The 18,338-nt window shown below is 42.3% G+C and overlaps 1 protein-coding gene across 1 annotated transcript; it reads right to left on the bottom strand.

The window, feature by feature from the left end:
- Positions 1 to 1,273: 1,273 nt before the first annotated feature.
- mpdu1b (mannose-P-dolichol utilization defect 1b) lies at positions 1,274 to 9,361 on the bottom strand (the record flags this gene model as incomplete). The annotated part of the gene is made up of 7 exons (XM_080792073.1): positions 1,274 to 3,039; positions 3,698 to 3,808; positions 4,592 to 4,710; positions 6,559 to 6,644; positions 7,473 to 7,605; positions 8,395 to 8,460; positions 9,232 to 9,361. 7 exons carry the CDS (start codon positions 9,359 to 9,361, stop codon positions 2,914 to 2,916), a joined length of 771 nt encoding a protein of 256 aa, XP_080648199.1. The 3' UTR covers positions 1,274 to 2,913.
- Positions 9,362 to 18,338: the final 8,977 nt, after the last annotated feature.

The raw sequence follows: 18,338 nt of genomic DNA, 5'->3' as shown, positions 1-18,338 counted from the left end.
AGACCAATTATATGAAGACAAGTTGAAAAGTCCTATAACATGCATCAGATAAAATATTTTCTCCTCTCACTCCTTGAGACTGCTGAATAATTTGGGGTTCACTATTATTGTATTAATTTCATGTTTTTGAGGGGTGCTAGCCCCTCCTATATTCAGTGTAGTTAGTGTAGATTTTAGTCTTACACAAACATTAAATTCCCATTGACAATGAATGGAGAATTTACGTCATAAGTAGATGAGCAAATCGGCTATTTTTGTCCTACACAAAGATTAAATTCCCATTGACAATGATTGGATGATGTACGATGATAAGAGCGCCCCTCAATTCACACGTGTGATTTGGGGGGGTTTTTTGTCCAGCTTCTGAGGATTAAATGTAAAAAGGTGCAACAGACTACATATTGTAAAATTGTAAAATAACATTTGTTTCCCTCTAGATTTCATCACAACCCAAAGCTACAAAGCTCGACATTCCTAAGTCATACATTGATTTGTAGATCTGATATTTTGATACGTGACGCTGTAGTATGATCGAGTAGGGCATTCATTTACGAACACCCGAAACAAAAACACCAGACAGAAACGATATACTTTCGCCGTACCGTGAATAGTGAAAATATCAGGTCGATAAGCTCACAAATCGTAGCGATGCGACGAGTTGTGAGCTTTTTTCCCCTGCCGTTTTCTAAACATTTATAAGACGGGTTGAACACGGTTAAACGTAGTGACAAAAGGCGTTCACACAGTACAATTCTCCCAGATGCAAATGTGCTTACTGGTCAAATGTTTTAGAATGAGTTCTCCTAGCTATAAGAACAGTGATTCTCAACCAGTGGTTAGGAGCTCAAAAAAGGATTGTGATATATTTTGACAGGGCTCTCCAGATAAGAATGACTCCAATAAGAGTCATATTGTTTTAATGAACCTATTAATTCCTGACAATAATGCAAAAATCCAATCCAGGTCCTATTAAGAGTCCAACCAGTTGAGAATCACTGTTTCTGATCAAATATTTTGTTCCAAGATGGAACAGCTTGGTAGAGCATGGTCCAAATCAACCACAATGTCCAAACATCAGTGATAAGTTAATGACAGAACGCACATATGTTAACTTGAAATAAACAAAGGTGCTTTGCTATACAAGAAGAATCTGCACTATTCAGATTAACTGAATCATGATTGCTGAATTGCAATAGTATTTGCAGACTATGAACAATATGAAGTCTTATTTATTCCATTTGCCTTTTAAAGAGTATTGTAGAATATAAAATTGTAGGATATTTTTTCTTCTGTCTTTTTAATGCTGACTGAACTAAGCTCCAAGATGTCCTATATGCATTCGTGCACATGGCAAAACGTCTATTCCATTGTATTCTATAGTAGCAAAGCACCGTTGATGGTTCATTTCAACTTCTGTGCATTTAGCCATCAACGTATCTTAACATGTTGACAGCTGATGATCATCATAATGTAAGTAAGTCGGCACACACAGGCAGGTTTTTCCATGGATTATCCAACATGGCAGTGACTGAAACCTGTACACACACAGGGCTGAGAACTATGCAAAGTGTGCAGGAGTCTCTAAAACCACTTCTCTTTTCTCCCAACATGGGGGTCCTAACAATTCACGGTGAGGCCTTTTGAGGTAATCAAATCAACATGTTGCACAATTGTATTTTACCATTTTTAAATAGGTCCTTGCTTTTTTCCAACTCCAAATCTTATTCGTAAGATTAGTAAGACTGTTACTTAAGAGTAAGTAACAGTAATGGCATCGTTAAATATAAACATGTCTGAGGAACACACGTGTGCTCAGCTTTTGTCGACTTGGAGGGAGCTCCAAGAATAAAACGCAAGGAACCCAAAAAAGAAAAAGAAAATAAACTATTCTATACATTTTCAAGTCACATGTAAAACCGTCTCCTAGGGGTGATTATATCAAAACAATAAAACATCATCGCTGCATTTGAGAAATTGAGATTAAATCATTTTCTCAACCCACGTAAACCTGCCGTTGTGTACCAAGCTGGACGAAATCTCCAATCAGAAGGAATGATAAAAAAGCACAATGCGGCGTGGTAGAGACAGACAGACGGACGTTAAGAGATCTCTGCCCATACCGACACGACACATCTGTGAAAATCTCAATGAGAAATGCCAGAACAGCGGCAAAAACAGCTGGGAAAATCAATCCCGATACAGTCCCTATAATGACAACAAGAATCTTTATTTCAGACCCACATGGGCCCATCCATATAAAAGAAAGCAGCATAGAATATGGACCCTACTTAAAATATTTGCATTGGTTCTGCCAATGCAGCGTTTCCTATACATTTCTGAATGGTCCCACCCTGTTCTAGCCCCATATATTGAATTTAGACGATCTCCAGAATCTCTGTGATCGCCTGGCTACGCAGGACTACATCTCCCTTGTATATTCCCTCACCTGGGACTAAACACTGCTGAAGTATGGTTGAAACTACAAGAACACTGGGGCCTCAAGTATGAGTATGTCTGCTCTAAACTAGGTTGGAATCATGCGACGCATCATCTATAATATAATATAGTTCATCGTCTGCACTTGAATCAATGGAGTGTTCGCACTGCGGTTGTTTTGATGTGCGTTATATTTAGATATATTTGAGGGGACCCCTCAAAATCCTGTGCGGACCCTCCCTGGGGGGGTAACGACCCACAGGTGGAGAAACGCTGCTCTTAACATTTTGCCCAAGCGATAAGGGTCACGGTTTGGTTCGGTTTGCAAAGGGGCGCAGCTCCGAAGCGGCTGCGACCGTTGCCTGTGTGTATACTGGCCGACATGAAAACTGGAAAGGGAAAAGGATTTGCCCGACAAGACAGTTAATTGTTTCAACTGGACTTCCTGTCTATTGTCATACATGTGTTTACTACCGACTACTCCAGCTTCTTCTTCTGTTGGTCTGGGGAGCTGTTCCAGTAGTACGCCACCTGGAGGGCGATGATGCCGTTGCAGGAGGAGGAGATGACGTAGGTGAGGGCCATCAGTGAGTCTCCCGTTTCCTGTGGAGGAGGACATTTATATAAAAAAAGTAAGTAATAATTTTAAAACTGCCGTTTGGAAAGGACTAACATGAGTCAATGGAATCATTAGTTCTTACTTAGTCACCCATGCCTGCATTTGAATAAAATATGCAGACCCATTCGAACGCTCTAGGTATTTTATTTGGGCTATTCCAAGTATTTTTCTCTTTTCTCAACCGACGGCTGACAGAAGACCCTGAATTAAAGTTGATTTATTTTACAATTTAGCAGATGCTCTTAATCCAGAGTGATTTACAGTAAGCAAGAACAACATATGGTAATAAGTCAAATACATAAAAAGATAGTCATCGAGAATCACAAGTAAGCTAAGAATCTAGCATCCGTCTAACAGTAGAATATCTGTTCAATGAAACTATGAGTACCGGTATACACTGTAGAATGCTATGTCTACACTCCTCAGAAACAAATATAACGTAGAATCTTAGTTGCATGTCTTTCCGTCTTTGTGGGAACTGGTTGAGCAGCCAATTAGGACTTAAGTGGTTGAAGAGAGCATGCAAATGTGTGTGTGTGTGTGTGTGTGTGTGTGTGTGTGTGTGTGTGTGTGTGTGTGTGTGTGTGTGTGTGTGTGTGTGTGTGTGACTACGCATGCAAATAGTATGCAGTGCTTTCATACCTGCAGTGTGGTGAAGATGCGAGCGAGAGATCCGGCAAACAGCAGGAAGACAGAGATGGCCGACAGCTGGCCCGTGTGTCCGTTTCTGAAGTTAGCGGCCACCTGGATCAGCTGAGACCAAAACATACATGATTCGTCACAACGGGGGTCTGTGTCAAGAGAGAAACGCTCTCATTCCATCTTAAGGTTTCACAGGCAGCTGGCGTCTGGCCCGGTTCTTAGTCCATGAGCCCGAGCTCCAAAATTGGTTAATTATGAATTGAGTGGGCAAAACCATACCTATATTAAATAGTTTATAGCCGTCAATATAAGTAAATTAATATATGATAACACTTCCACAGTAGGTTTTTCAGGAAACTTGTAAGTTATACAATAAATCATTGTCTTCATGTAACTGTAAGTAATCAACTGGGGAAGTTTCATGGTGATAACTATTAATTAACCCATTAATTTGAATGGGTTAATGGGTGAAAATGGGTGAATATTACAAAATGTGTGATAAAAATAAACGTTACTCGCATATTAATTTACTTATATTGATCCTGTAAAGTAAACAATTCAATATAGGCATGGTTTTCCCACTCAATTCGTAATTAACGTTAACATTTTGGGGCTCTGGCTCATGGACTAAAGGCCGATTCATACTCCTATTTTACCGCTGTTTCGGCGCTGTAGTGCCGAAATGATTTCGGCTCGTCAGAAATTTTCAGTAGCACTGAAGAGCCGACTTTAGGACGGTACCTGCCCCCCCCCCGAACCTCAAATGACGTCACATTGTAGGCTCTACAGCGCCGAACCGACTTTTATTCGGCTCTAAAATAGGAGTATGAATCGGCCCTTAGAACCGGGTCGTTTCAGCCCTGGTGGAAAAGGGGCCAGGGACAGCAAACCCACCCTGCCGATGATGATGGCCGGCATGTTGGAGGCCTGCATGCTGGTGACCACTGACGGAGGCGTGACTGGGGACAGGACCAGGGCAACCAGGCCGAAATACACCACCAGGAACACTAGACCTGCATGGGACAGAACACACACACACACACACACACACACACACACACACACACACACACACATGCGTTGAAACAAAATGCCAGACACGAGAGCAAGGTTAACCTTTGCTTTTAGGACATATCGTTGGCGTGTTGTAAGCTTTGTAGATACAGTCTATTGTCGGTGCACAACGTGCTTCCATAGAAAACATGCTGACTTCCATGGAATCCAAATGACTGGAATCAGTACAGTGGTTGAGTGAGAACTTTAATCCATGGAAACGCAGGTTGGACCAGTCCGACTGCCTGCCGTGAGGATGTCTGTGCACTGCAGTGCACACGTGCATTTTATTTATCGTCAGGACTTTTCCACACACTGAACATTGAATCTTCTGCTACATTGCGGAACCAAAGCAGGTCAATCAGGCCAAACGCAATTTACTGGTACATTGTTTTCCAAAAAACGTCCACAGTATTACTACTATACTTACAGTATATACTCATCCTCATCGTATGACAAGTATTATTGTTGCTGTCCGGCAGAAAGCTTATTTCCATATTCTAATATTTTGTGTTTTGATTACTTGATCACAATACAGCGTCACACCAAAGCATCAAAAGTTGCAGATCCACAAGCTTTTTGAAATGTAATTCTGAAAAGTAACGGCTTGACTGCGGGATTAAATCATTGTGAGCTCCATCTCCCTGCCTAGTTTATCACTAAATATATATAATAGGACTTAACCCATTCTGACCTGAGATCAGATTCATACGAGGTTTCCACTGGACACACACTGGGTCTGATGAACCCATTCTGACCTGAGATCAGATTCTAAAAATGTCAGTCGTTCTTCGAATTTTTCAAAAATAGCAGACCTACAAGCTCGTATCGCGCCACTCGGTGGCGCGATACGAGCTTGTAGATCTGCTATTTTTCAATAGCTAAAGCATAACATGATGCCAACACCAAAATGGGTTCCCGGCCAGAATGGGTTAAGTGGTTACGTCCTATTATAAGTTACTGTTATATAAGTTACTAAACAGCTTAGCGGCTACAAGTAGATCAATGGTTTAAATACTTGTGTGTCCACGGTACAAACCAAAAGGTCAAATTCTCAAGGCACTCCTGTATTCACACATCCGTGCTAAAATAACTTCTATAACACTGACTCTTATAACTTTGTAAAATGTTTATTTATTTTCCAAACAAAACGTTTAACCACATTTTCACAGATTTCGAAGAAATAGCCAATTTACAAGCACACAATGTGAGGCATTGTGAGCATTTTCTTCTACTATTTTAGAACATTTGTGACAAAACAAGAAAAAACTAAGGGCTTGCAAAACATAGGGATGCCAGATTGGAAGTTCTAAGTTATATATTATATTGTAATAATAATAATGTGTGGTTGTCACAAATTCCCAACACACACATGGACTTGTCTCACCACGACATACCATTTGGAAACCACTACAGAGTAGATGGTAAAACATTACACTTATCACATGGACTGTGGTGTAATAGCAATGATTACAGAACAACGGTCGACCGAGTAGAGCAAACCCAGCCCAAAGCAGCTTGCTTGTGACATGTGATTGTGTGTTGCGTGGTGGATGATGGTGTTTACCTCGGTGACATGTGATTGTGTGTTGCGTGGTGGATGACGGTGTTTACCTCGGTGACATGTGATCGTGTGCTGCGTGGTGTGATGATGGCGTTTACCTCGGTGACATGTGATCGTGTGTTGTGTGGTGTGATGATGGCGTTTACCTCGGTGACATGTGATTGTGTGTTTAGCGTGGTGTGATGATGGCGTTTACCTCGGTGACATGTGATTGTGTGTTTAGCGTGGTGTGATGCTGTTTTACCTCGGGCGGTTTTCCCTGCGTAGTGCTGGATGAGGAACCCGATGGTCACCGTCTGTAGCATGAGGAAGAGGGCCTCGCCCCACGAACTGTGAGGAAGATCACACACATCATAGTTCATAAATATCATCACTGTGTTAACATATTAGGTATTCATGGATTAAAGTTGAATAAAATGTCAAGACAAAATGTTGTCTTGTAGAAACAACGTTGTATGGTCTCATGTCCTAATGTGTGATTTGTGAAACAGTGTGAAAGGAGTCCATCATTGTTTCCTAAACTATTAATACAATATGTAAAATTATGTGTTTGTGGCGACTGAGAACTTTAATCCATGGGTATTTGTGACAGGAGATTTTCACAGACAGCAGAGTCCAATTGTCTTTCATATATCATGTGTGCCGGCCGGGTGATTGTTTTCTTCATGGATCTATAGAAATGTCATGTCAGCAAGACTCAGCATGCATGCTCTGTGTGCATGTCCCAAATGACCTCCCTGGCGCCCCCTGGGGGCCACACAGTCCCCACTTTGAAAACCTGTGGCCAAAGATCATTGTTTCTCCGAACAATGATTCAGGACCCATTTTCATGGGTCACGATTATAGTTTTTGTTCCGTTTGTCTGGGAGTTTGGGAACCTCTGACTGTTCTAGATCTCTGGATGATTAGCCGATATCGGGCAGAAACCTATTATGTCAATATTCTAACTTTTCGTGTTTTAACAAGCCTTACCTGATCATACTACGGCGTCACACGAAAGTATCAAAAGTAGCAGATCCACAAGCTCGAAGCGACGTGTTTCCAGCTTGTAGATCTGCCCCTTTTCAATTTGAATCCTGAGAAGTAACAGCTTTGGACATAATGTTTGAGGTTTCCACCCGACCGACAGACAATTTTGCTTTTGTGTTTGTGTGTTACCTGAAGGGGAAGTTGTTGGCTATGCTGTAGGCCATGGTTCCTGTGATGGCCAGCAGCTCCAGCAGAACAGAGTTGAAGCTCAGACCCTCCGCGCTTTTGGCACCCATCAGCTTCAAGATCTGAGGTAGCTTCACTGTCAGGGCGAAGAAGACAGGGTTGGAGAGAGAGAGAGAGGGGGGGGGGGGGGGTGTTAGGGGGTGAAAAGGAAAAACAAACGATTTATTTGAGGCAGTGCAGAGAAATAGTGGTCTTCGCAAGCCAGAACGACTTTATATAGCATTCGGAGATTGTGGAATAGTTGTCTGGCTACATAAGACTAGAGACCATCAATTATCTACAGCTGAAATGGTCAATGAAAGCAAGGAGTTCTGTGTGTGTACAAAGTGGTACAGGGAGAAAGCAGAACCCATTATTAAGGAGATGAGCCGTTGACACTAAGGTTTGCCCAGCTGCCCCTGGCAGGTAAATAAAACTTTGGAGCAGGTGGAGTCTGGTTTCAGGTTGCACAACCGAGCAAGTGCTCATTTGAGAGCGGACGCAACCGTCAATAAACACAACACCAGATAAGTTAGATAACTGTCTAAACTCTAAACACTTGAACGTGGCCAGAACACTCTGTCTTCTGGTCTGTGGAATGTAAAATAAAAGCACTGTTTTATAAGCTGCTGTTCACTGTTGCCACATTCTTCATATTTGTCGTAAAAATGTAGGTCTTTTTTATCGCACATCCAGAAATGTAACGGTAATTCAAATTTTACATATCATTTTATAATGGCCGATACATTTTTCGGGCAAGTGGACATGACCTTTGGGCAAGTAGAACATGACCTGTACTTACTTGCCCGATAGGCAAGTGCCTCCGAGACCTTAGTGTCAACCCATGGAGATGGTGCAAAGTGGTACAGATAGAGGGGGATCTTACCCAATACAGAGCCCAGGATGATGCCAATCCCAAGGCCTTTGCTCAACACGATCTTCAGACATGGTACTGTGGTGGATAAACACGTAATTATCACACATTATTACACTGCACATATAATAACTGCTGCATGAACCCTTTTCACGGCACGTAATCATAATTATGCTTCATTTAGGTTATCCCTAGAATAGCTGATATTTCCTCACATTTCATGTATTCCATGAGAGAGAGAGAGAGAGAGGGAGAGAGGTAGAAAGTATAGTATTAATATCTGTATTAATAGATGATAGGATTATCCAGAGAAATTACCCAATAAATCACGCAACGTGATGTATCTGAAGCCTTCAACATCCAATCAAATAGTGCCCTGTGTATAGTAAGTCCCGCCCCAACGAGCTGTCACAACAAATAACCTTCAGTCCAGTCCTGCAAGTCTGTGACTTATTCTGAAGACCTTCCCCATCATTTTAGGATAAAATCAGGGCTCACAAAGATGCAGATGCTTTCTTAACAGTTGCAAAATAGCTTCCCTGGGCCACGGTTGTCCAAATAAACAGCGGAAGTCAACACTACATAACTAAAAGTAGCATTTTTCTAGACCCGTCCTGAATGAACATCGCATCACCACTATTTGCTGTTCAGTGTTCACATCCGTTCTAGAGCCCGCCTACTGTATCCGGTGATTTCCACGCACACATGCATGCTAGGACCGTTTTTGTTCTACACTTGATCTGCAAACTGCAAAGTGAATCGATCCCAATCATCCCATCTTGAGTTGCTTCTCTCTTCTAAGGTTTCATTTGATTTAAATCGTACAACAACAACGTCTCTCTCTCTCACCGTCGAGGAAGTTGAAGTCGAGGAAGAACTCGTCGTAGCAGGACTCCGGCATGAAGTAAGTGACCAGGGTATCTTTGAAAGGCTCCATGAAAGAGGAGCTCCGCTCCATCACTACCGTTTCAGCCGCCATTGTTGTGGATGTGGAGCGATGAGGTGACGTAGCGCTCTGTCTGTGCTGATGACGTAGCGCTCTGTCTGTGTAGCACACACTGTCCCCACCCAGAGTAGCCCTGAAACTTGACTGTCAGTCATGACGCAACTGAAGCCAGTTTTACGCGATCGCTACATTTACACTGAAAACGTGTACATAAACATTCAGATTTCAATATAAAGTACTCATCACGTGTGCCACGGGTGTTAGAAATGTGTTGGAACAGTGATTAGCATTGCTGCATTTAGCGTTGTTTAATAAAAGGCATTTTTATCCGAGCGCCGCGGCTACTTTTCTCAAAGGGGGTGCGTTCGGAAATTCACAGTTGCACACCGGGAGCGCACTCGCCTATTAGTCTGTATTGGCAGTGCGGTCAGTGTGATTATATCGAACACACCCAGTGTTTCAGAGTGCCACACTCCTCCTGACCGACAGGGGCGCGTAGTTGAAAGCCAATGGCAAAAAACAGCTTGGATAAAAATGCCTTTTATTAAACAACACGGAATGCAACAATGCTAATCGCTGTTCCAGCAAAACACCCGTGGCCCACGTGGTGAGTACTTTATATTTGAAATCTGAATGTTTATGTACACGTTTACAATGTAAATGTAGAGAAGTATGGGCGTCATGTGAACCATGGCTAACCCAGAGCAGAGTTGATTGAAGTATTTATTAACAGTTTGCAGAATGGGTAGGCCTACATTTCACATGAAAGCACAACTCAATACAAAGACTGTTACTGTGGACGACACACTGATAAAGCACTCACACTTGCCTACAACAGGGTCCACCATTTTAAATTCATCAGAACATTTAGAGAACAAATATACACTTCTATATAAAAAACAGGAAATCATGTATTGTAAGGGTTGGGGGGGATTCAGATTTTATGGGGCCAGTTTCGAATTGCAGCCGTCCGTAGCAGACCTTTGAGAGCGGTTTTGAAGGAGTCAAGAGATTTGCATGTCTTAATGGCTGTTGGTAGAGCATTCCACATTTTGGTGGCATAGGAGCGAAAATAATTTAGTCCCTTGTTTGTGCCAAATCTGGGTTGCACATGGTTTGTTGAACTCCCTCTGGTGTTGTGTGTGTGGACTTCGTTGACATCAAGGAAGTATTTAGACAGGTACATGGGTATCATGGTGGTGTAGAAAATCGATTTTCTACACCACCAGGATACCCTCACCAGACCCATTGCAAGATGCTGTACTCAAGCCATACAGCCTGTCAAAGTGGGCAGGGGTGAGGTGGGTTTGGGGAGTGAGGCCAAGTAGTAGCCTGACCAGTTTGTTCTGGGAAGCCTTGTTTTAAAGGCCTTTGTGGTGCTGTGGTACCAAGAGGTGCATGCATAGTCGAAGAAACCTTGTACGAGGGTTCCTGTTAGGGTCTTCAAGGCGTTTTTGTTGACCAGTGAGGAGATCCTGTATAGGAAATATTAGGAATATTTGGTTGACTTTTTTGATTATGTTGGTGGTGACCAGTTACGACATTGAGGGGGCAGAAAACTGAGCCTGGAGAGTGACAAGCTGGAGTTTGAAATACATTTTCAACTGTTTTAAAGTATTGTACAGTGACTGACAACTACAGTCCATGTATGTGACAGAGGATTTGATTTGATGAACGAGATCAAAAAAGCATCCGGACCATTTTATTGAAGTGGAATATTTGGAGCAGTTGATAATGTGTGAAAATGTGTTCTTCTTTAATACCAATAAATATCATGGGCATCCAAAAACAATGTTTATTTTTTATTGTAACTGACTGAAATGTAATCGTAGCTGCAAAATTACGGGTCCCCGTGGGCCGCCCTAGAGGTCTGTACTTTGTTAACCGGCCGGGCCCCCCAGGCCCCGTGGGCCTAGAGGTCTGTGCTTTGGCACTCTTCTTTCTACACAAAATGGGCCTATCTTGGGTGTGCCTTACCCTTTATTCCTAAACTTCTTTGCCATGTTTTTACTATCTTGAAAAAACATTTTAAAATGGTTCAACTAGCCTATCTACATTGACACTTTGTGAGCTTGTAGATCGGATCTTTGAACTAAAAATAAAAAATGTTAAAATGTTTTTCAAAATAGTGAAAAATTGCAAATAAGTTTAGGGATAATTATAATATAATATATATATAGGGTAATACCGTATAAGGAAAGCTATAACACATCATCTCTTTGCCAAGATCCAATACCTTGTAGACAAACTCTTTAAGGTAAACTTCTGTGGGGAAAAAAGTGATTTAGAACAATCGTGTAAATTATGACAAGAAAGAAGATTTATTTTTATTTCATGTGAAAAAAGTGGCAAGTGCGCAGTGGGCTACAGGGATAAAAACAAAATTCAAAATGCATTAGAATTTAAAAGTAGCTTAATATGTGAAGAAGGAGGTGTGATACTGTTGATCTATCTTTCATTAATTCGCTATTAAAACCAGTAAGACACCTTTAGGGTGAGGACCCTAAAAGGTGAGGTCGCGTGCACTGGATCAACATATGGAATGTCAGAACAGGTCAGCTGTATATGGAGATCTAAGGGTGGCAGCGGGGGCAGTGTCTTGAGTGTACAGGGTTTGATGAGGGCCCAGGTACTGTAGGTCCGGGACTTATTGATTTTCGGGCCTGTTGAGAACTCTAGTTTTCGCCGGCTGCCGGCCCGTCTAGAGTTTAAATGGACAGGTATCAGTCAAAAGGGAGACATCGAAGAGGAAGGATGGATGGGGAAGGATCAACATATGGAATGGCAGAACAGGTTCTGACATCTATCCATGTACTAATATTGATGACATCAGGGATCATATATGGGCTTAATTGCAACAGCAGGTCACATTTACTATGATCCCTGGTTTACTATCATCCCTGATGATGTCATAGTGATGTTACGAGACCTGGGCCTCCAGTATAGAGCCCTGAGGGACTCCGGGGTTTAAGTGGCTAAGTGTCTGCGTTTGCCGGAACGACCGTGAGCACGGTGTCTCCGTCCATGCAGGCCAGCACAGGCACCAGACTCGCTCTGACCGCGCCGCCGTCGGAGAGGGAGAACGTGTAGACGTGACGCCGGTTCGCCACGTCGTAGAACGACACCTGGCCCTCGTCGACGTCCACGTACACGCCCACCAGACGAGGAGGGTCCCCCCCTGAGGGCAGTTTGGTCGGGGCGTCGTCGGTGCAGGCCCACAGCTGCTGAGGCGTCATCCACAGGGTCCAGAAGCCCCTTTTGGGGCTCATGGGGAACCTTCTTGTCCTGGGAGCCGACACCGCTGCGACTCCTATCCTCCAGGTGCCCGTGGGAGGGGAGACCCGGACCTGCCAGTAGTGCCTGCCCGCCGTGATGACTGGGGCGTCTCCCAGAACGCAGGGCCAGCCGTCGAAGTGGCGGGACGGACCGGCGATAGAGGAGGAGGAGGAGGAGGAGGAGAGGAGGTGGTGGTCGGGGGTCGACTTGAGCTGCGCAGCTTCCTGGACCTGCAGGCGGTCGGTGGAGACGAGCAGCCAGGGGTGACTGGTGCTGGGGTCAAGACGCACACTCACTGTTGGTGGTGGTGGAGGAGGAGGAGATAGTGAGGGAGAGAAAGAATAGTGAATCCAAAATGAAAGGAGAAAAATAAATACTCTGCCACCAAAATGTGGAATGCCCTGACACCATCCATTAAATAAAGGATGTGTATACTTGGTCTCAGACAGGGATATTGTGTAAATCTTTCATGCAATATTGATGAATTGAATAAATAACATGGGACCACAATGGTCCCATGTTATTCTTTTAGACTTAATGTGCTATTTCCATTTCTGACTAATAAAGTATTCAATCAATCAACCAAAAAGAAATCATCATCGAATTGGAATGATTCAAATGTAGTTTACCTGACGCACTGATAATCCACTGCCACACTGAAAGACAATAACATCATATGAGTACAAAGGCATGGGGTTCCAGGTGGTCCCCAGCTAAATGATGGAGAGTTACCAAATGGAGCTGTATACATCTTTAACCAAATGGAACCTTATGGGTCCATTTGGTTTAACCCATTTAGACATGAGGATGATTCTACATATGCTTTCTAAATCCTGACAGTTTTCTGAAAAACCTATGTTTCTCTGTCAGTGGTGCTCAAACCTTTTCATGTCAAGGTGCCCCAGAATTATCTGTATTTGGCTGCGGATCCCCATCTGAAAATATGTTGTTCCAGGGACCTCCCAGAAGCAAAGATTTGACTTCGCTCTGAAAGAATATTCAAAGATATGCGCCACTTATTCGCAATTTTTCACTTGGGTCTGAGAGGCTAAATCTCATCAAATGGTGGTCTATGGCTCTAATGCCGAATAAATAATGGACCTTGATATGAAAAAGGGAGAGACGTTGAAAACCACTGCACTAAGGCAATGAAAGACAGCAAAATCATAAGTGTTCATTTTACTCTGAGAGTGTACAAATGGAGAATGTTGAGTTGACTCTAATCTCTTGAGCATTTCCAAAGGCTTCATGCATGGAATGGAAGGCTAATAAAGAATGACCCAGTTCGCAGCACCTGAATTAGGGATGTATTTGGGACTTCCTTTCCCAGTTTTCCAGGCCTTCTGTTTGGTTGGCAGCCACATCTTTGATATCGACTCCTGTTGTGCACAAGTTCACAACGTTTTGGTCTCCACTATGGAACTGATGTTTTTCATTAGCCATATCTTTCCTTACCCCTTTATCCCTAAACCAATTCTCCCATATTTTACTATTTTGAAAAGCATTTTAAAATAGTTCAAATAGCCGATCTACAAGCTCACAATGTGTCTTTGTTTATCGGCTAGTTGAACTATAAAAAAAATAAAAATAAATCCAAAATAGTAAAATATCGCTAATAGGTTTAGGGTTAAGGCCAGGAGTAAGCTGGCAAGATGGGGCCCTTACACTGTAATGCAGTGGTTCTCTGCTGTAACGCATTGCTGAATCCATCTCTTATCACAATTTTTGAACACACACACACACACACACACACACACACACCTACCTCAGTGTTGTGTGACAGCAGTGACCACGCCACAAACTCCAACAGAGGCAGAATGGAGGACAGCCTGGACTCCTTCTGTCCTCTGGGACACAGCAGTCTCTTCAGGTCCTCGTCAGACAAACCATTAGCCTGCTCACACACAACACAACACAAAGCACGTACGGCCAAATACAGAGTGGTCATTCCAAGCTGCAATCCATTTATACAAATGAATAAAACTTTATTTTAATGCAGCACTATGTAACCTTTTTTTTAACAAATAAAATATAATGTAGTCCAAACTATGGTAGAGTATGTTAATAGGCTACAGTATTGTAATTTATACAATCTGTATGGTAGAATAGAGCATGTTAATGCAATATAACTTATACAAGTGGGGGTGTTTGTATTTAGTCTCCCTTCTCTTCTATTGAGACATTTATATCCGGTCAAAGGCCATGTCTCTTCTAGACACAGCTGACATGAATATTGACATGATGGTCAAGATTCAATTTATCCCGTGAGCAAGCAGGAAGGCTCTCAAATCCGGGATAGAAGATATATTTCATAGTGCAGCTTTAACCAATGTTTAAAGGTGATATAGGCAAGTTTTCAGCCAAAAATCAACATATTTATCTATCTATATTTGTGGCCTTATTCCCTCTATCTTCCCCTATATTTTGATGCTGAGCTGCTGCCCTGTAGACATACACTCTCCCTTTGTCTCCCTCTATGTGTTTGTATCTGTTTATATCCACTGTTGTTTATGTCGCGGGACGGAAGCGTCGTTTTGGGAGGAGGGTCTGTGTGGGGGGTGACGCGGAGTCTTAGCCAATTGCAGCGCGAGGCTGTGACTGTGTGTTCGATCCAGCAGTATTATAATGAAAACGCAATGCGATTTCATTGCAACTTGCAATGAAATCGCATTGGTGAAACTAAGATATGGGGATAATATTATACTTGCAATTTGCAAGTATAATATTATCCCCATATCTTAGTTTCACCATTGTTCATGTGAAATAGTATGTTTATGATGTAATATGTAAGCCTGTTGAAATTATGAGAATCGCTATGTATAGCGCATGGTTTGGTGGTCCGGCCGGCTTGAAGCTTGCATTCAACCCGTGCTCGCCAACGGTGACAAGCCGTCGCTGATCATCATAGCGATGAATAACCGTGGACAAAGTAGTTCACATGAACGATGCTGTAGTGGCTGGGGCATTTGAGGGGCAATATGTTTTATATGCACGATTACAAATGAAAGATAATTGAATTGAGAGCCAGTGAGTCTGCTCCACTACTTCCTACTTCCTCATTTGCGGGACTCGTCGTGTCAGTCTTGTGATATTGTGATTACGCTACAGTTACCCTTAAAAAAACATGTCAACTCAATGTCATTGTTGTAACTATGATATCGATAGAAATTCATAATTTTTTAATGTCATATTTAGCCATACGAGCGCAATATCCATAGCGTCCCTCCCAGCAGCAACAACAACCCCATAGCCTGAAGTGACCTGGCTCAGCCAATAGAATGACGGGGGGAGGGGGGTGGAGCTAGATTTTAATTTGTTTGGAAACACTCGATCAATTCTGTGTACAAACACTGAAAACTTGCCTATATCACCTTTAAAGGTAGAATATGTTAATACGATATCGATTGCAGAGCCCTCAAACACACACCTCTTTGACATTCCTCAGTTCTATGGCCCACTGTTGAAGCCTTTCGTTGTCTTTATCCACACTTCTCTCTCTCCTTCCTCCAGGGTCTATGGTTCCCATCATCCTGTCATCTGAGGTCTTGGGCGTGTTTTTCAACTGCAGGTAAAGAAATTAAATAAATCAAACAGAATATTAGCTGTGGTGTCATTATATTTTAAAATTGTCATCCAGTGATTTGAAATCAAACCATTTCATTTCTGAAGGAATGTATGTATTGTGAGCTTGTAGATCTGCTATTTTCAAATGGCCGAAATAGTAAGTAACTAGTCAAATAATTGTAGTGGAGTACAGTATGTTACCATGGTGATACTGTCCAGCTCCTCAGCCCATCCAAGGATGACCGTTCTGCTGCTCTCCAGGCTGTCTGGCTCACTGACACCCTCTGCTGGCAGTCCCCTCTTCCTGCCACGCTTAAGCTGGATTCAGTTCATAAAAGAAGATAACAACTTCAGAAACTTTTATATATATTTCCTCTTCTACCCCGGATTTGAACCCGGTTTCCTGCGCAAGTGCAGACATGTTTTACCATTGAGCTCATAGAGCCATGCCTGCTTGCTCAGGGGATAAATCGAATCTTGTGTCGAAAATTTGTGTCGTGTTAGATCCTGTGTCTAGGTGAGACATGACTTTTGAAACGATCTAAATGTTCCAGTAGAACAGCAGGGGGACAAAGGACAACCACCTCCAATTGTGTACAATATATATATTGTATTAACATACTCGTCTCTACCATACATATTGGACAAAAATTGTTAATTTATTCATTAAAAAAAGGTTACATACTAGTGCCACTTTTACTATGAATGAATGAATGTGCACTTTCCAGTCTTCAGCCTTGATTACAATTTAAGCATTTATCAGACACTCTTAATCGAGAGTGATTTACAGTAAGCAAGAACAACACATGGAAATACGTACATCAAATACATACAAATGGTCATCAAGAATCACAAGGAATTAAGCTAAGAACCTAGCATAGTCTAACAGTAAAAAAAAACTGCACAGTAAAGCTATGCGTATACACTATAGTGCTGTGTATATAAAATGCTATATGAATTACGTAAGTTTAGCCGTTGTATACGGTCGTCGAGGCCTTATTAGTGACTCTTCCAATGTGCTACTATGGGGATCATATGGAAAATATATGGGAATATAGGGTTAGTGGCACAAGATAAGTCTGTGGCCAAAATACATTATACAATACAAATTTGGGGGTCCTTAATTGACATGACAATGACTTGAGTGACATGGCTGTACCTCGCTGATGTCATTCACCTCCTCTGCTAGCTCACTGATGAGCTGTAGACACTCTGTCAACGTCTGTAACCCTTTCAGGTCAGGCTAGAGAAAGAGAGATACTTAGTCAATTATTTATTAACATATATTTCTTGTATATCATTTCCAGTTCGTACCTTGTTAACTTCCTTCTTCCTTGTCATGTTTCCTTCTTACCATAATCCATCAGTTGATCATAAATCCTTCCATAAAGTCTTCCTTGTTCCTCTGTCCATTGTTACATTATGAACAATGGACACCGCCTACTTTTTATTGTTGCATTATAACTGGTTAACCCTTTAAACCCCATATACTTCCATTGTTACGACATTATAACTGGTTACACATTCAAATACTCTGTTTGCCGGTATCCCCAGTGGCTACAACTTGGTATCCCAATGTGGTTTATGAGTACTACAAAGGATAATAAAGTATATCTAGAAAGAGTGTGGTTGCCTACCTCTATACAGTAGGTAACCAGGTTTTTTTTACCTTGCTGAGGGAGGGTTTGTTCCAGGGTGCAGAGTTGTAGGCACGTGGCAAGTCTCTCATCTGAGACAGACAGACAGACAGACAGACAGACAGAGATCATCTCAATGAAAGGTGACCCCAGATGTGCAGTATTCCTGACCTTAAATATAAGTGTGTGTGTGTGTGTGTGTGTGTGTGTGTGTGTGTGTGTGTGTGTTTGCTATAATTTCACCTGCATGTCATTCAGAGACGGTGCAGAGTAACTTGGTCTGGTCGTCTCCAATACTTTCTCCTGCACAGGGGGCACAACATACCACTCGTTTAATAGATAGAATAATAATATATATTCACATGTGTGTTTTTGTTTTTCCTTCATGCACAAACAAGACGTGAAAAAGCACGCACGCAGATCCAGTCGTTAAAGTGCCTGAGGTGCATGCCGTCCCTGTTGAGCTTGCAGATCTGTGCTACTGTTGATGTTTTCGTGTGATGCTGTAGTCACTACAGCATCACACCAAGTAG

The sequence above is a fragment of the Protomyctophum bolini genome, assembly GCF_963924005.1.
Source record: "Protomyctophum bolini genome assembly, chromosome: 20".
NCBI lineage: Eukaryota > Metazoa > Chordata > Actinopteri > Myctophiformes > Myctophidae > Protomyctophum > Protomyctophum bolini.
The sequence above is the reverse complement of the archived record's forward strand: the minus strand, read 5'-3'. Positions and strand labels throughout refer to the sequence as shown.